Consider the following 20688-nt stretch of genomic DNA (forward strand, 5'->3'; position numbering starts at 1 on the left):
GGTGCGCCGTAAAACCCAAATAAATAAATCTACCCTAGGTCTCTTAAGGCCGGAAGTACGGCAAGTTTGTATTCGTAGATAGATAGGACCCGTTAGTTCGTAAGTAGGAAGTTAATGTGGGAAGGTAGGCAAGTTGAGGAGAAAGGTAAAATAAGGTGTGATAGATAGGTACAGTCATTCAAATGATTAATTTGATATAAAAAGAATACTTTCTTGAATGTATTTATCGAAAAAGAATCAGAAATGGCAGAAATCACACGGAGTCAAACATACTAGGAAAACATCTGAGCACCCTGGATCTATAGGCCCTTGAACATGTTGAAAAGGGTAAAACTTCGAAACAATAAAAACGCGTACACTATTAAAGAAAACACTAAAATCAGATTTTTTTTATCATAAGTTTTTAGAATGTGTACCGACCACTTTTATCCAGATTATATGTAATGGTTTGATTCTGCTTGATTTTCATCTTTACAGTGTGTATCATATATACTGTTGTTGATGCTGTTATTTCCATCCAAACCGCCTGTAACAAAATAGGCTGGTCTATGGGTTTTTTTTTTCATCAATGTCTTTAACGAGACCAAAAAAGACTGTTGAAGTATTCCGTTTTTGATAAAATAAGAGCTGTCCGTAAGACAGCCAGTGCTCGACTATTCGAATCGTTGTCCGAGAAGCAGGAATAATACCCTAAATGTTAAAATATCTATAGAGTTTCAATCCAGTATTTGTATTAGTTTTGGAGATAGTAACTTGCATGCAAAACTTTAAACAGAAGTTTTAAGTTCAAAAGGGGGCGTAATTTGGCCAAAATGCAGGTCAGAGTTATGGGACTTGATGCAATCAAATATTTTCATAACCCCGAAGATACATGTGAAGTTTCAATTCAATATCTGCATTAGTTTTGGAGATAGTAACTTGCATGTAAAACTTTAACCAGGATTTTCTAAGTCCAAAAAGGGGCATAATTTGGCCAAAATACATGTCAGAGTTATGGGACTTGACCCAGTGAGGTTGGTAATTGACCTAGAAAAAGAAAAAATAAGTTTCAAAGCTATATGACTTAAAATGATAGCCATATGTACTTGCACGCAAAACTTTAACCAGGATTTTCTTAGTCCAAAAGGGGGAATAATTTGGCCAAAATGCACGTCAGAGTTATGGGACATGATGCAGTCAACTAGTTTCATAACCCCGAAGACACATGTGAAGTTTCAATTCAATACCTGCATTAGTGTTGGAGATAGTAACTTGCATGTAAAACTTTAACCAGGATTTTCTAAGTCCAAAAAGGGGCATAATTTAGCCAAAATACATATCAGAGTTATGGGACTTGACCCAGTGAGGTTAGTAATTGACCTAGAAAAAGAAAAAATAAGTTTCATATCTATATACCTTTAAATGATAGCCATATGTACTTGTATGCAAAACTTTAACCAAGGTGTGAAGCCGACGCCGACGCCAGGGTGAGTAGAATAGCTAGACTATTCTTCGAATAGTCGAGCTAAAAACGTATCACGGTTGTCTGTGCATCAACACGTTAAAGATTTCTTTTGTGTGCCATTACGAATATCGGATAATCACACCACGGACATTCGGGAATAGCATTCCGTTTCTCTTTATAATGCTTGACCTTTTTCGCCAGTCTGCCAAATTCCGACCTCTCTGGCAAAAGGGCCCTCTGATCTGAATATTTATCATTCATGTGTGACAAGTATTTCTCATAATTTCGAAATATATCCAGACGAAGAGCCATTTCCATGAAGGAGTCTTCAAGTTCGTGTGTACATTTGTTCAATCCTCCAGCGGTTTCCAGTGACTTTAATCGGTTGATAAATGCATTTAAGCACCAGTAAAAGTTTCCTAGAAACGCATAACTTCCTCGCCCTATAAATGATCCACACTCGTTCAGATAAAGCAAGGAGTGCATTGAAATAATACATTCACGTTGTTCATATGCCAACAAAATGTACATTAGTATTTTAAAAACACAGTCCCCTAACTCATCCGAATTATTGTCACATTTATAATGATGGTGAATAATTGCAACTTTTATAGCATAAGAGGAGATGCAGAAACCAGTCCCGAGGACATCAGAAAATCGAAAGCGGAAGTGTGGAACGTCGTTAAGATGTTTGAACAATTCCTCTCCAAAAGGTCCGTTGATGATATATTTCAGAAGTCGATAAACTTTCCTGTGCGTTTTGCTCAGAACATCCCTTACTAAGCGCTTTTCGGTTTCTGTGACTGTTTTATCCCAAGGACCTTTGCTAGAGACATCATCTGCCCGTATTTCACTCACATCTGAAGGTGTCCCTTTATCAGATGAAACGGATAAGCCTGTATAAATAAAGAGAAAACTTCCAGTGTTCAGAATCTCATGGTATATTTCTTTGTTGAAAATACCTTTCCCTGTGTAATATTTTTCCGTATTGTAACATCTCAATGCAGTAACAACATCCACGTCAATTGTAATTTCTTCACTGCCTTTCCTGTATAAATACTCTAATCTTTCGGCTTTCCCATGAGTTCTTGAGCCATAGGTGAAATTAAATCTGATCGATGCATCGGGAAATTCACCAGACTGATATATTTCACAATGCGTACAAATTCCCGTCCGAAGATGTAAATTTGTATTTTCGTCAGGCTCTTCGTCCACTGTTCCTAACACACCAATAAAATCAAACTCGTCTGGATAACCATTCCTAGTTCCTTCATAAAAACTCCCGACCTTTACAAGTTCTATTTCACTGAAATGTTTGACCTTGCATGAAGTTTCCTTGCAACGCATATGTGGGTATGTTTTCTGAATGTACTCGAGGGTCAGTCGTTCAACACCATTTCGAATGAATTCTATTTCTGCCTCATCAATAGATAGCTTGCAATATTTCTTGTAAATATCTTCAAGATATTTTTCTAGCTTATCTGTCTTACTATTTGAATCAGTCTCGCTTGCCGTATCTTCTGCTTTCTCTGCTGTGGTACTAGTATTTAGTTGTATGTCCCTTTGAGAAGACTGACTTTCCTCGCTTCTGCTTTTATCTGCCAACATTTCACCTTCATCAATGTTTTCTCCGTCGTCTGAAATTTCCATTCTGGAAAAGAAAAAAAATATGCACTAAACTTTACAAAATCTGAAGGCAAGATAATCGAACAAAAGGCTCAAATTCAGCCAATTCGCTAGCTTAACTGAACAGGGCGGACCCTGCTTTTCTAACATTGCTTCTGCCAGAGATTTTCGATCATTTGCTTTAGACAGAAGAAATATGGTTCTCAGAAAAAAGTGCTTCTGCCCAGATTTAGTGAAGCTCAGCCTAGCATTTAATTTGAATAAGAGGGCCATAAAGGCCATGTATTTCTCACCCTAGTTCCAACCCAGATGACACAGTATCCAATTTTACACCGATTCCATTAAGGCAAAATTTAACATTCAAACTATATTTTATGTAGAGCACGTATGCAATGTGACCTCTAGAATATTCTCCATGAACGTGTATGATACGGCTTAATAACCTAGTTTTGGACGCACGATCTATTAATAAACTTGACCAAGACTTTAAAGCTTAAAAAGCAAGGGTTTCCAGTGAAATTAAGAAGACAGACAAAGAACACAAAAAGACATGCACAGTCAGTTAAAAAAGACACACTAAAATGCAAAGACAAGTCACAAATATGCTTTTACAGAAATGGTTGTAATATTCATAATTGTCAACTCATACAAATGCTAATGACATGTTTATTCTTGGGGTTTTCTTGTCCGTACATGGAAAAAACTTTAATAAACAAGGCGATCGGTAACACCTGTATTTTCTCCCCGAAATTAATGTAGTATAAGGGAAAAAAATTTGAGGAGAAATGTGGTCAGCGATAATTGCGGTTCTTTAACACTGCACTCCTTCTCACTGACCTCTATCAACATGTAAGTATGAAGTTCATACATTACATAGTATTTAAGTTATGCCCCTGACAAGGTTTTCAAAAAATAGGAGATAATTCAAAAATGCGCCCGCCTAGAGTTCTTGTTCCTTGTCACTGCAGTCTATTATTGTATAAATTTACAAGTTGGTACTTTCAATACTTTTTGAGTTATCCTCCGGACAAGAAGTGTCAAAACAAGAGGTGTCGGAGGACAGCAACAGTCGGCTATTCAACTGCCTTGACAACTGAATGAATATAAAAGTCGAAAAAGTGGCATAATTTTGTGCAAGTGCAAAACAGGGTTATGGAACCTGCACAAAGAATATCAGCTCATGACTGTGGACAAGTGTGTGAAGTTTCAATCCATTTCCATCAGTGTGATACCAGCTTACAAAAAAAAACAAGAGGGCCAAATGGTCCTAGGTCGCTCACCTCGGGATCATCTGGACTATTCTTGCTGAAAGTGTGACTGAAGAAACGTTTCTCTATTTTTTTGAACCTATTAATCTTAAAAGCAATAGAGGTTACCGACCCCATTTAAAAAATCACCCCACAAAGTTTGAAGGGTGTAGGTTAAAGGCTTCTCAACAAATGCTTTGGACACTGTTTTCAATGATCCAAGAGAGACCTTGACATATGTACCTGAAAAGCATTAGGGCTCATCTACTCAAAATTCATGAGTATCCAGTGAAAAATGCAGCCCCTATTGCTTGCAAAAGGTTTTTCTTGATTTGACTGGGTGACCTAGTTTTTGACCCAAGATGACTCATATTCGTACCTGACCTAGACTTAATCAAGACAATCGTTCAAATCAAATTCCATGGATATTCAGTGAAAAATGCAGTCGCTATTGCATACAAAATGTTTTTCTTTGAATTCACTGGGTGACCTTGTATTTGACCCAAAATACATACTAATCTAACCTGACCTAGACTTAATCAATACAATCATTCTGATCGAATTTCATGAATATCCAGTGAAAAATGCAGCCCCTATTGCTTGCAAAAGCTTTTCTTGATTTGACCGCATAGCCTAGCTTTTTAACCAAGATGACCTATATTCAAACTTGACCTAGATTTCAGCAAGACAAACAATCTGATCAAAATTTATGAATATCCGGTTAAAATGCAGCCCCTATTGCATACACAAGGGTTTTCTTTAATTTGACCGGGTTACATAGTTTTTGACCCCAGTTGACCAAAATTCGAATTTTATCAAGACTTCATCGTGACAATTATCCTTGTCAATTTTCATGATTATCCAGTGGAAAATGCAGCCCTTATTGCACAATGTTTTTCTTTGATTTGACCAAGTGACCTAGTTTTTGATCCCAGATGACCTGTATTCAAACATGACCTAGATTTGATCAGGACAAACAATTTAATCAAATTCCACGAATATCCAGTGAAAACTGCAGTTCTTAATGCATAAACAAGGTTTTTATTTGATTTGACCAGGCGACCTAGGTTTTAACTCCAGATGACCCATATTCGAACTTGACCTATATTAAATCTAGAAGATCATTCTGATTAAATTTCACAAATATCCAGTGAAAGATGCTGCATTACCCATATTACAACTCGACCTATAATTCATCCAGAAGATCGAATTGATCAAATTTCATGAATATCTAAAGAACAAGAGCTGTCGGAAGACAGCTACGCTCGACTATTCAACAGTCTTGTCAGTTTAATGAAAATAAAAGGGGAATGATTTTGTAAAATTGCAAAACTGGGTTATGAAACCTGTAAAATGCACATTAGCTCATGACAGTGGACAAGTGTGTGAAGTTTCAATCCATTTCCATTAGTGGGTACTGAGATACCAGCTTACATATAAAAACTTAACCAAAAACTGCTTAGTCAAAAAAGGGACAAAATTTTGTTAAAAATGCAAAGTAGAGTTGTGTAACCTGTGCATTACATGTCACATCATGACAGTGAACAAGTGTGTGAAGTTTCAATTCATTCCCATTAGTGGGTACTGAGATACCAGATAACATACAAAAACTTAACCAAAACTGCTAGGTCGAAAAAGGAGCATAATTTTGTAAAAATGCAAAGAAGAGTTATCAAACCTGAGCATTACATGCCACATCATGACAGTGAACAAGTGTGTGATGTTTTAATCCATTCCTATAAGTGGTAACTGAGATACCAGCTTACATATAAAACCATAACCAAATATTTCTAAGTCGAAAAAGGGGCACAATTTTTTAAAAAGCAAAAATGAGCTATGGAGCCTGTGCAATGTAAGTCAGTTTATCACAAACAATAAGTGTGTGAAGTTTCAATCCATTCCCATAAGTGGTTACTGAGATACCAGATTACATACAAAAACTTCGGGACGCGGAGCCGAGGCCGACGCAGACGCCGACTCAGACGCATGAGTGAGTCCAGTAGCTCTACCTATTCTTTGAATAGTCGAGCTAAAATTACAACCCCTATTGCATACACAAGGTTTTTCTTTCATTTGACCGAGTGACATAATTTTTTATCCTAGGTGACCCATATTCGAAATTCACCTAGATTTCATCAAGACAAACATTCTGATCAAACTGCATTAGGATCAAGTTAAAAAAAATGCAGCCTCTGTTGCATAAGCAAACTTAATTTGAACAGACGACAGACGATGTACATCGAGTCATTACTATAACTCACTTGAGCAAGTGAGCTATTAAACAAAACTGTTAAGTAAAAAAAAGGGACATAACTCTGTAAAATTACAAGGTAAAATTATGGAACCTGTGCATTTATATCAGATCATGACAGGAAACAAGCGTGTGCAGTTTGAATCCATTTCAATCAGTTGGTACTGAGATACCAGCTTATACATGTATACACAAATTTAATAAAAAAAATTGCTAAGTCGAAAAGGGGGCATAGTATTGTGAAACTGCGAAGTAGAGTTATGAAACCTACACAGTGTATGCCAGATAATGACAGTGAACAAGTGTGTGAAGTTTCAATCCATTACTTTAGTGGGTACTGAGATACCAGCTTACATAAACAAATTTAATCAAAAATTGCTAAATCGAAAAAGGGAAATAATTTTGTAAAACTGCAAAGAAGAGTTATGGAGCCTATGCAATGCATGTCAGATCATGACAGTGAAAAAGTGTGTTAAGTTTCAATCCATACCCATTAGTGGGTACTGCGATACCAGCTTACAAAAACAAATTTAATCAAAAATTGCTAAGTCGAAAAGGGGGCATAGTTTTGTAAAACTGCGAAGTAGAGTTATGGAACCTATGCAGTGCATACCAGATAATGACAGTGAACTAGTGTGTTAAGTTTCAATCCATTCCTTTAATTGGTACTGGATACCAGCTTACATACACAAATTCAACCAAAAATTGTTAAGTCGAAAAGGGGGAATAATTTTGTAAAACTGCAAAGAAGAGTTATTGAACCTATGCAATGCATGTCAGATCATGATAGTGAACAAGTGTGTGAAGTTTCAATCCATACCCATTAGTGGGTACTGCGATACCTGCTTAGATACGAAACCTTAACCAAAAATTTCTATGTCGAAAGAGGGCATTACTTTGTAAAAAAGCAAACAGAGTTATTGAACATGTGCAAATGTCAGTCACTTTATCACAATGAACAAGTGTGTGAAGTTTCAATCCATTCCCACAAGTGGTTACTGAGATACCAGCTTACATAGAAAAACTTAACCAAATCAGGATGCAGACGCCGATACAGTAACAGACGCAAACGCAGGCGCTGAGGCATGGTGAGTCCAACAGCTCTACCTTTTCTTTAAATAGTCGTGTAAAAAAAGGGAGATAATTCAACAAGAGTGTATGTAAGACAGCCAATGCTCGAATATTCGAATTGTCCTAGAAGCAGGAATATTACCCTAAATGTTAAATGTGTATAGAGTTTCAATCTAGTATTTGCATTAGTTTTGGTGATAGTAACTAACATGCAAAACTTTAAGCAGATGTTAAAAGTTCAAAAGGGTACATAATGCTGCAAAATACAGGTCAAAATTATGGGGCTATGACCGACTTTTATAAAACCAAAGAAATTCAATATTTGCATCAGTGTTTTAGACAGTAACTTGTATGCAAACCTTTAACCAGAGATTTCTAAGTCAATAAGGGGGCATAATTTGGCCAAAATAAATGGCAGAGCTTTGGGACTTAATACTATCACCTAGTTTTATAACCCCGAAGAATCATGTGAAGTTTCAATTCGATATCCACATTAGTCTCGGAGATATGAACTTGTATGCCAAATTTTAATCCTAATTTCCAAATCCCAAAAAAGGGGCATAATTTGGCCAAAATACATACATCCCCCTTTCTATATACTGAACTTCTATCATGTAATAGCACTACACCTTAAACGGCTATACATAAAACAAATGCCTCCCTACCCATGACATCAAAGTATTGCCTGGGATTTAGCTTTAAGGATCATGTAAACACCTTAGAGACCACCCCTAAGGTAAACTTTCTTTTGGAAATCATACCTGACAGACCCGTAATATTGACGTAACATATATATATATATATATATACAGAATTGTTCAGAAGGGGTAGAAAATACTTTCTGTAAAGGTCACCTTGTTCAGTAACATGTATTTTGTCTTACAACACATGTACTTCGGCTGTCCACATTCTATTTTGTAGAAAATATCAAACTTGTTTTTCAAACATATTTTTCTCTAAATTTGTTTCTGTTGTGTGTCTACTTTCTGTAAAGATCACCTTGTTCAGTAACATGTATTTTGTCTTACAACACATGTACTAACATATTTACCTAGGTACTCCGGGAAATTAACTAATATATTTTTTTAAATATTGCAATTTTTAGTAATTTTGACAGCTCTACTTTCACTTTCATTTTGCAGCTTTTGTATTTTTTTAAAATGTACATTGTTTCAACTCTTTAACACTTTCAACTCCCGGAGTACCTGGATAAATATGTTAGACACACAATAAACATAAAAATAATGACAAATTTCTTTTGAAAAAGAAGCTTGATATCTTCTACGAAATAGAACATTAACAGTCAAAGTACATGTGAAATAGGACAAAATGTCCTGTTCAATAAAACATAAACTGTGTTGAAAGTTTCTTCTACTTATTATGAATAGCTTGGTGTATTATATATGATAACCAAGGTATATGTGGCGTAAAAAAACTAAAACAAAAATTCACCCGAGAGGTGGTTTCAAAAGACTTGTCAAGAACCTTAATCAGTTTATAGGGGGAGGGGGTCATTTTGTGTGTGGGGGTGGGTGAGTGGGAAGGGGGCGGGTATACATTTTCCATCCCGGATAAGACACTATATTTTCTATATTTAGCCGTTAAAGCTGTATTATGGATAGACTTTCAGGTGTCTGAGCTTGTCACGAACAATACGAGGTAGCTGTGGTCTATAAGCATGATAAGTTAAGGTTCAAAACAACATGTTTCACCGAAAGTCAAATTAATATCCATTCATATCAGTGCAACTTTAATTTATGCGGACTCAGACTACACATGTAAGTGTAGTTTAGTCATAGATCTATTTTAGTTGATTTAAAAAATGAAAAGAACAGGCTACTTACTTTTGGTTTTAGAAGATAGATCTACGCTGGATTGTATCGTGCAAGTGGCGTAACAGTAAAGAAGGGAATTAACTCAGATATTTTTTGTCACGGTGTATGAACAATCCTATATTGTTTGTACAATAGTCGCCTCTTTAACTCACTGGTGCGTACAAGCACTTAACTTTTCCTATTAGTCTTGGATACACAATGTAAGTCGGAAGTGCAGTGACCTTATTTATCATCCCTTTATTCTCAGATTCGTCTTTATTTCATTACTTGGATGATTTTACGGAACAAATCGAAGATGTAAAAATGTGATCGACACAGTATTATGCCAAATTTTGTATCCGATGTATGAAATAAAATGTGTTTTCAGTTTCATGTCATAGTAGAGGAAGGTGACATGTGTGTTTAAAATGCATTTAAAATACGAATCCTGGTAATTTGGTATTGTTCGTATGTTTAATTATATGGTGTTTAATATCAGAATACTGTTTACACATAAAAAATAGCGGAAGGAACTTCTCGCAGTTGCAAATATCTTGCAATATTTAGGTTTTAGTAAGTCAACTATATTTTTTTTTTGTATAAAGGCACCTATTTTATGTCACAAATATTTTGTCCCAGAGCTTAGGAAACATTAATTTTGGGAGGTATTTGTGAGGGGTGTCTGTTTCTGGCTGAAAAAAAAATCCTTCCATTATCCTTTGGCATAACTTCGACCTCCCGCTCCGATGGCGGACGCTAGGCCAACGGAGACACAAACTTTGTACGTGTGCTCCTTTAGTGTTTCTTGGTAAATGTAGATGTAGCAACGAGATACTCTCTCTCTCTCTCTCTCTCTGTCTCTCTCTCTCTCTCTCTCTCAATTTATCTATCTTGATTTGCAATTGAGAATAAACAAATAAATAATACAATGTTGTATTTTCAGTTGTATTAGCATATATTATACAAATTTTCATGATCACATTGATTAACTTAATATTCCTTTTTTGGGCTAAAAATGTTCTCCCCGATCTTCATACAAGCTATTAAACAGTTGTTTTTATAAGGCAGTGGCTAGGTTTACGGTACCGTAATCTAGAAGTACGGAAGTTTCATATCTCTGGATAAACTTATGAGGATAGGTTAAGAGTACAGAAGTGTTTATGAGCATGAAATTTACGTTACTACATGCTTAAAGTGAATTAAAATGCCCTTAATGAAAACAAAATGAAATGACGAAAATAAAAACTGGCGTTTTATTTACCATCTTTCAAACTTTAATCATTCAAGAATGACAACGATATTTCCTCTTTGCAATTAGTTTAATCCAAAAATGAGGCCAAATAATTACGAAATCAACGGAAGACCTGTAACTCGCTATTTTAAGTAAAATAAGTAAGTTTGCAACAACATAATGTATATATTTACGTATACATTTCATGTCTCATAAATACTTCCGTAATCCTAGCCGGCCTAAGACCACAGTTATGTTATTTTTACTGTATGTTTTTTATAGGCACTGGACACTATTGCAATTTTGCATGCATTCCAACCCCACTACAAATATCTGAACTCAACAAAACTATTCAAGAGAAAAACTTCCAGCCAAAATAAACATGGGGTTGACCGGCTCTTTTTTCCATCATTTTGAACCAAATCACATGCGTATGAAGAATACTCTCTAGATGGCCGCAAACAGGCAAAACAGGCCTTATCAAAAAGTCATGTTATGCATATTTTGACATTTTCATTCTGTCAAATTGTACATGTACCTACTATTTCATATCTCCTCTATTAAATTATGCCATTTATTGCAGGTCTTTCGCTCATAGATTCACCAATATTCACCACCAAACAAAGCAACTATTTTCCGCGTAACCACTTCCTTCTTGTGGTCAACCAAGGGCAAATAACTGTGATATTGTGCCAGCCTGTCCTCATAGGGTTATCTAGAGATACGGAACTTCGGTAATCATAGAATCAGTACCGTAATCCTAGCCACTGCCTTTACATAAATGTAAACTTCTCATTAAGCAAAATAGGCAATTTTTCAAACTCGTCCTTTGGTGACACAGCCTGTTTGTTATGTATACTGGGTGTAATGTAATTTCAAAAAGGGGGCTAGGCTATTGTTTTAGAAGACTAAATTATTCATTGTCTTGGAGAGTATAATTATATTCATACTATTGACCTTTTAAAACTGTTGAAATATCAAACTGACAAGTTAGCGTAGCTCTGGGCAGGTTAAGACATAACACCAGGAAAACTACATCTTAATTTGGTAATCAACAGTCTGGCCGGTGCATATAAAAGGTCTATGTACTAGACATTCAGGGGAGGCAAGGCGGCAGAGCCACCAATCGTGGTTCTGCCAACGTAAATCAAAAATACTATTATGCCTCGTTAGGTTAATTTCCCAATAATTATGTTATGTAGATTTTATAAAAGACAACTTCAGAATATACATAATTAGTTCTTAACATTTTATAATAAGTAGCTAAATATTATTTGAAAGATGGACACTGAGACAATAAACTACTTGTACTAAAGGACTTTCTTTAAATACCTGAAATTAAATAAACATCAGAAACGAACTATTGTGTCTTCAATCTTATATATGTGTGTGAAAGTTCTACCACAGGTTTTACAAGTCTGGTAGCACTGGTGCCATGTGGCTTTTAGAGGCCATTACGCTACAAGCCGATTTTTGGTATCCGAGGACCAGGATGTTCTCTGCGAGATTGTTGCGGCCACGTATTACACGAAGTACTCTGCCACTATACATCACGCCGAACTGAGAAGACGACACGAGCCACTTGATCTTCAAAAACGCAAGTAGAAATGTCTATTTTTCCTTTTAAAAGTTTTGGGCATATTTTGGGAGAAAAAATAGTTGAATTCAATCTAGCACGAAATGCAATTTAAAATTAAAACTGTTACTGAAAAGTTTGCCTTAATAAAATTATGTATCAAATCAGAGTTATGTATAAAAATATTTACAAATCTTGTAGGGTAGGCGAAAATTAAATAAAGCAAAACACTGAAATAAATAAAATTTGAAAACTCTGTAAATTAGCTAAATCGGACAGACGAAAGCTGTCAATATATCATGGTTATAAAACAATTGAAATATTACTTCATAAATATATCGCCATAAGGTTTTTAGGTTGTTTGATTTTTGACAACCTAATATGTGATTTTTCTTAAGGTATGCTTTAACAAGCGATGCCTATCAAGAAAAATATAAGATAAACAGTAGAGTAAACTAAACTGTTTACAAATAAAGTAGAAAAATACAAAAAAAAAAGAGAATAAAATGAAATTACAAATGAAAAGTACATGAAAAAAATTATGCTGCTGGCAGTTCATCTGTTTGAGGATTTTTATTAAAATTACAAATTGCACTAGGTTGTGGTAAAATTAAAAGCAAGTTCAGTTGTCAAATTAACATGTGAGTAATGTCATTTATGGTATAAAAATCTAGATTACACCTGTCAAATATGAGTTAACATGTAGGTAACTGGTCAAATTTGCTTCTGGCAGTTCGCATGTCAAACTATATTTTATCATACCTGTATTCAATTTGAAATTCATAATTTAGACTATACTTGTTTTAAAAGTATTTTGTCATCATATTGTATGGAGCATTATTTAGATAAAATGTTTGTATGGGGTTTACTGTTTCAAAAGAATGAAGGTTCGGATATTGTGATTATAGTAAATGTAACGTGGCAGAAACTAAGACCACGGTAGACACAGGAAATGTGTTTGATGATGACCTGTGAGCAGTGACTCACAAAGAACACTAGATTAGTGTTGTTTTAGGTATAAAGGCCGTGCAAACAGAAGCATGGGAAACCTATAGAATATACCTACGGAATAGTAGATAAGTATGTCTACGTAACGAACGTATATTTTTTATGAGCAGTGAACAATATATATGCATTTTGTCAACGTTTTGTTTTGAATTAATATGTTGATATATTTATCAAGTTGACAGAATTGATAACTTTTCATGTTAACCGAGCTTGTTGCACGTGTACAAGTTGACGAGTAGTGTGGAACATTATTAAAACTTAATAGATATGTAGAGAATATATCTTTTATGTGCATAAGTTATTCATATGAAAAGTTAAAGATACAGTTCATCAAAATAGAATTTAAAACGCATGGTAAAATAAATGTAAATGAAAATAGAAGATGATTAATATCAATATTTTTCTTAAGGGCAAATTTTTTTTTTATTAAGGCCTTTCGCCAGCTGTCAGAAAGTTGATATGTCATGTCCTCTTGTATTGAAACCGTATAGATCTAAATATAAATGATATAATATTAATATTAAAGAAGTAATAAATTGGGTGCAACTATTTTGTTCAAAATTTCAAAAACACGTAAGGGGAAAGGAAAATGGGCGAAGACACTTGCTATGTGTGCATAAAAATGCTGTGCAAATTTGTGAAAAATCATAAGTCATCATGGTAAAAATAAATAAAATGCAAAGTCACACCGGAAATCCTGTGAAAAAAAGAAGAAAATAATTCATATTCAGATTGGGGATTTCTTCGAGCTCATGACAAGGAGAATTCAAATAGTCGTTTTCACATGGACTAGCCTTCGAATTAAAAACTCCATGGAAAATATATAGAAACAATGAATGTTTTACAACAACCATGGTGACAAGATAATAAAATCTTTATAAGTTTATAACATGCGTCTTGATGGACATTTAAGCATGACCTAACAATTTTAATTTTAGACGGAGAAACTCTTTCAAGATCCCAGCCGAACATATAAATGCCATTGCCGCTTGATGACACAGCCTACAACATGACGATGTCTGCACGTAATACCACTGGGCAATGACGAAACACAGAATAAATAGTCGCGTGGAATTTTGTGTACAATTGTATTACCATTTCAAATCTTTACCCATCGCGTTTTGAATTTTGTTAGCTCTGTGTCCATCAATTTTTGTTTTAAATCTGTATATTTGTCAGCAAAAACGTCTGATATTACCAATAAGAAACAAGCATATGTGTTCAAACAACTATTTTTGCATTACAATTCATAACATTCAAAAGTTTCCGAGGATAGTAAAATACCTTTTTTTTTCATTGTTTTTTTTCGTGAAGAAATGAAGGAATTTGTAATGTAATTTCAAAAAGGGGGCTAGGCTATTGTTTTAGAAGACTAAATTATTCATTGTCTTGGAGAGTATAATTATATTCATACTATTGACCTTTTAAAACTGTTGAAATATCAAACTGACAAGTTAGCGTAGCTCTGGGCAGGTTAAGACATAACACCAGGAAAACTACATCTTAATTTGGCAATCAACAGTCTGGCCGGTGCATATAAAAGGTCTATGTACTAGACATTCAGGGGAGGCAAGGCGGCAGAGCCACCAATCGTGGTTCTGCCAACGTAAATCAAAAATACTATTATGCCTCGTTAGGTTAATTTCCCAATAATTATGTTATGTAGATTTCATAAAAGACAACTTCAGAATATACATAATTAGTTCTTAACATTTTATAATAAGTAGCTAAATATTATTTGAAAGATGGACACTGAGACAATAAAACTACTTGTACTAAAGGACTTTCTTTAAATACCTGAAATTAAATAAACATCAGAAACGAACTATTGTGTCTTCAATCTTATATATGTGTGTGTGAAAGTTCTACCACAGGTTTTACAAGTCTGGTAGCACTGGTGCCATGTGGCTTTTAGAGGCCATTACGCTACATGGGTTCATATAGTGTATGAATGCTTAACATAATACAAGATACATTTCTCAATTTTTCAAACTCGTCCTTTGGTGACACAGCCTGTTTGTTATGTATACTGGGTTCATATAGTGTATGAATGCTTAACATAATACAAGATACATTTCTCCGGATCTCTCGCTTGAATACATGCGTATGTGGAACATATTACGGTAAAGCAATGACTGCCTCGTCTGAAACATCTTCTTTGTGACATCGTCAGCGTATATCGCGCAATCGCCACGCAGAGTTGTCCTTCCTTACACTCACATTCTCCTCAGCAACAGGCTAATGTCGAGATTTTTTACGTAACTTTGAAACGACATTTTTCACAAGGTTTAAGAATACTGGTTCCTTCAGCACAATCACTTACTTTAACACAAAGTATCCTTATAGTGTGATGAGCAGCAAGAGAGTGCGTAGCTGCGTTTTTTTTGAGTTACCACATCTACACGGTCTGTCAATGATCTTCGTTTTGGCTTATGGAGTCAAAGTAGCGATGAACGTTGCTTCCGAGCCTTTGCACTGAAAAACAAAATATAGTTGCTAGATATTTTGGAAAATAACGGAGGTGCCTCAGTTTAGTGTTATGCGCAAAATATAGGTGCTTTATATTTTGATGAAATCGTGTTTTAAGAGTAGAAATTGATTTAAAAATGGTTTCTTTTCTTTTACTGTTTCTACGGATAACAACCGAATATATTTGTAAAAAAAGCTATGTTCAAAACATCATGAATCTTAAAAAATGCAATAAACGATTTACATTTGCTGCATTTGTACAGCAGTATTCAAACTGTAACGATTATTTTACGAAAACTGCTGAAGCTTTTCATTTTGTTTTCATGCAGATGGAAGCTTAGAAGGTACTTATGTTCCGTGATAACATCAGTAAAATTAACTTACCTCTCTAAAGTCGTATTTTTCCACGTACTTGCTTCCTGCTCCATGGCGTGTTTACATTTTTTGTACGTAAAAGTTCGTTGCTTATACCAAAAAGTGAAGGCACCGCAAGTTTTGTACCAACATTTGAGTGAATGTACACTATTAAACCTAAGTTAAACCTAACCCTAACCTTCAATCAGTATATTGTACACTTAATATGTGCGTACATCCAATAGGGGCGATTTTATGTATAAATGTCGTCTCATACAGTCACATATCGCGCTTGAAATCAATATATTGATCAAAAAATAAGAAGACATTCATAACAATGTCCCCTGTATCTTCGGATTTTACCCACTTGCCTGTAACAAGGAAACCCAGGTGTGAATATCATCATTACATTTATTCTTTGCCATTCCAAAACATCGACAATTTGTAATTATCGAAACAGCGAGTATCAGATTTATGAAAATTACGAATAATCTCTTAAGAGAAACATTTCATCCGTATTTTTTTACCTTTAATGAGATGTCGCATTATTTCCCTGCAATAATTTTTTATGTTTTATGCTTAACATTGTAATGTTGCAACTTATTTATAGTCACCCTTTTCAGAAGACTGTCAATAATTTTAGTTGGAGAATAGTGCAAGATACAGAAGACGCTCACATTCCAGAAGCTTACTTGCTTGTTCAGTGTGTCTGTTGTAAAGTACCCTAACACGTGGTCCCACTGTCCCTATAAATATGAAGTCATTGGGCCAACGACGGAAAACCGCCAAAGGAATATCGTTGTTTGGCCATTGTTGGGCCAACGGTGATAAATAAATATTTAGGTGTAAATACAGCTATTGGGCCAACTAAATTTCAGTCAGAGATATCTCTGCATTGGCCCAATATTGATTTTATAGGAAAAGACTGACACAGAGCAAACATCGTTGGACAAACGTTGGTCCATTAGGAGTAGGTTGTAAAATATTCTATCTAGTGATCTATACATTTTTGTAATTATACAATGTACAGGTCACTGTTTTACCATAAGCCCCTACATAAGATAAACCCATAGTATAGATGTAAAATGCAATATCTAATAATTAGTTAATAGTTTCTGCTACCACTCGTAGTCATAGTTCGGACTATTATATAAATTTAATACTTATCTGCAGCTGTGGTGGTATCTTGAACTATTTTAAATATACAACATAAAGAACCTAATATATGTGAAAAAAATATAGGAAAACTGCTAGAACAAATTTTTATTTATGTACAGTCGTAAAAGGTTTACAATAAACCTCTAGAATATTCCAGAACATGGACACTCGTTAACGCGAGTTATGTAAGAAGTCCCATAAAATGTGTACGAAATAATATTAGTTTTATTTTATGTTTTTACGATCTCCTAATCGGCATCCTTTTTAGGACAATAAAGACACGGAGTTAGACCACCGTTGCAGGCCTAACTATAGTAAAGGAACCAGCGTGGGAGCCATCTGATCTGGTCGCGTGGTGGCAGACAAGTTTTTGAACACTAATTTTTCACTTGGCATGGCCAGAGACGTCTAAATTAAAGCTGGTTTCTGTTTAAATTTCATTGTGGGTTTATTTTGGACAGTTTGGTAGAAAAAATGGAAGAGGAGTAGTGAAACTTAATTTAGTATGAGTAGTACTTTCATGTCACAGTAGTGTTATTTTGATGTGATTTTACAGTAAGCGAATGTGACAAGAGAAATCTCTCTCAGAAGATACATGACCCCTACTTTGCTCTTCATTTTATGTCAGCTTTATCATAGCTCTTTAAAATGGAGTAAGGATTTGTTCTCTAAATTGGGTCTAGCTATGTTTTGTAGCACATTAAAAAAATGTCAGTTTTATATAGAATATATAGGGAATATACTATTTATGCTAGTTTGACCAACAGGAGATAATCTCGCGTAAGCTCGTGTCACCGCGTAATTTTATCGAAGCGTTTGCTGACTTGACCACTCGTAATCAAATCAACAGACGCTTATTACAGTATTACATTGGTGATACGACCGGCACGTAATGAACCGAATCGGGTCCAATTTTCCAACGACAACTGTTGATTTCTCAGGCTTAATCATAAATCCATTCCTTCCTCATCGAGAAAATACTAAGAAGATTAAAAACACCATTATCATTATAAATAAACGATCTGATAGAAAGTTTAGCACGACACAAACTTTTATCCTCCTGCTGTCTGTTTCATACACCGGTAAAACGAGATCTTACGTAAATAAATACATAGGTTTTTTTGTTTATTTGAGTCTCATCATTGTACAAATGTTTACATACATACAAATATAAAAGTCATAAAAAGTACAATGCCATTCATAATATTTAATTACAAGAGACTATTAAGTAAAACATTAAAATACTCTATCACATATCCTGAAATTTCAACATGTCTAAACATTCAACATTAAAATGCTACGAGTTTAAGTATTACATGTTAGCTATAAATATAAACAAGAACTGTCGGTTGACAGCAACGCTCGACCATTCAACAGTCTTGTCAAATGAATGAATTGGCATAATTTTGTAAAATTTCAAAACAAGATTTTGGAAGCTGTATAATGCATATCAACTCAAGACAGTTGACAGTGGTGTGAAGATTCAATCATTGCCCATCAGTGGGTACTGCCAAAACTTTAACCAAAAACATCGAAGTCGAAAAAAAGGTGGCATAAACCTGTAAAAAAAGAAAAAAAGGGAGAGTTATGGAACCTGTCACTGCATGACAGATCATCATAATGATCAAGTGTGTGAAGTTTCAATCCAATCCACTCCCATCAGTGGGCACTGAGGGAAAAAAGTAAAAATATTATGGAGTTATGGAACTTGTGCAATGTAAGCCATCAAAGACCTAACAAATCAGAACGCCGACACCGACGCATGGGTGAGTCCAATAGCTCTATCTAATCTTTGAATAGTCAAGCTAAAAATATATATATATTAACCTGTTAAAAAAAGAAACAATATATCTAAAAACAGTGATCTGCCCCCAAACAAAATAATTGTCTGTCGTTCAGATGCACATCATTACATCCCACGGGCTACGCCTTCAGGATTCAATTCGTTTACATCTAAACTCCAAACAATGAGTCCATCCAACAACATATCACTAAATGAGATATATATATATCTCTTAAATAAAACAGAGAGATAAAAGAAATTATCAGCGGCTACAGAATACGAAGTAAAACTACCACTAAAAGTTAATAAAAACACAGACTCCTAAAAAGCCTACGATAAAAAAAATCTACAATTCCTACGGGTACAGAATGTTTGACCTTAATTGCAATATATTATAACAGGTTTTTGCGGTGACCTTGACAGTATCATAGTTGGAGAAAATAAAAACAAATTTTTCATTATCTGTGAATGTACTAAAAGCGGGATTAATCTCAGACACTCTAGCCATCAATTGCAAGCTTAAATTTTCAGAAGCGTTACATTAAATATTCAAATGCCACGTGATGTTGGCGATATTTGCCCTATATAACTTTCAAGTTGTCGGTCTATTTATTTTCATATCTCTTTGATATAACGTATGGTTTAATAATTGGTCCGTAATTGATAACAATCAGTCATTTCCGCTTAAGGCATATCATTATTAAGATAATGCTAGAATATGTCGGAATAGTGGATTTTATATGAAATAAAGAGCAGCCGGATTTAGTGGTGTTCAGCTGCCTATAAACATGTATTTCCGTATTCCAGGCAGGCTTATGAAATGAAAAAATACGTAATCGAACGGTATCATTACGAGTCAATTATTTTATTACAACTTAGGTGAAATCACCTTGAAATAGCTTGATGTTCATATATTGGGTTTGCTAAAGTATCTGAACATGGTTTGCGTAACACCATGAACACTTTAAATATGACGCTTCAAACTTGAAAAATGTTATATCTGAAAAATATGTAGTCTACAAAGATTCCCTTTGGAATCATAATAACTAAAGAAATGAGAAAGTTTGTACATGCACTATTTGCATAAACATTTCACAACATACCCAGTGTCTGTGAACAGCTTACAAAAGTTTATGTTGCTAGGAAACCGTTTAGACTTTAAAGATAAATATCGGCATTCGCAACAATATTTCAATGATGCAATAAAAATATTTTTCTATAAGATCTACGACCAGACAAAAAATGCGATGTAACTTTCAAGAAATTTCATCAAAATATATTGATCTTTGATCTTGATTAGATCTACCTGAACTATCGATCCGTGATACAAACAAACAATATTGATCTGTAATCATCGCTAATGATCATAACAATAGATACTAATAATGATTTGATGACGAGTTAATTATGCCGCTCTGATGTTTTTAACGCGGGTCAAGGCGATGACTGCGGCGACTTTATTAGCTCAATGTTATCATCATCTATCAAACAATCTCGTCATATTTCACTGATTTGCTGAGCTGTTTTTATTTAAAACTGTTTGAGGCTGTTTTTTAGGTCAGTGGTATAAAAAGAAAATCTGAAGATTCCGAATCATTTAGTCTCTGACCGTTTCTCATATCGTATACAGCAAATTTAGAAAAAATCTCACAAAAA

At 34.7% G+C, this 20688-nt stretch overlaps 1 protein-coding gene across 1 annotated transcript; it reads right to left on the reverse strand.

Annotated features, from left to right (window-relative positions):
• Nucleotides 1–208: 208 nt before the first annotated feature.
• Nucleotides 209–9525, reverse strand: LOC123559523 (uncharacterized). The gene is made up of 2 exons (XM_053545698.1): nt 9484–9525; nt 209–3095 (listed from the first exon to the last, which is right to left on the reverse strand). Exon 2 carries the CDS (start codon nt 3092–3094, stop codon nt 1541–1543), a length of 1554 nt encoding a protein of 517 aa, XP_053401673.1. The 5' UTR covers nt 3095; nt 9484–9525; the 3' UTR covers nt 209–1540.
• Between the last annotated feature and the right edge of the window lie 11163 nt (nt 9526–20688).

This window comes from Mercenaria mercenaria, chromosome 1 (assembly GCF_021730395.1).
Source record: "Mercenaria mercenaria strain notata chromosome 1, MADL_Memer_1, whole genome shotgun sequence".
In the NCBI taxonomy this organism is placed as follows: domain Eukaryota; kingdom Metazoa; phylum Mollusca; class Bivalvia; order Venerida; family Veneridae; genus Mercenaria; species Mercenaria mercenaria.

Excerpts from the sequence above, each read along its gene's own strand:
- LOC123559523 (XM_053545698.1), bottom strand. The coding sequence starts at position 3,094 with ATGGAAATTTCAGACGACGGAGAAAACATTGATGAAGGTGAAATGTTG.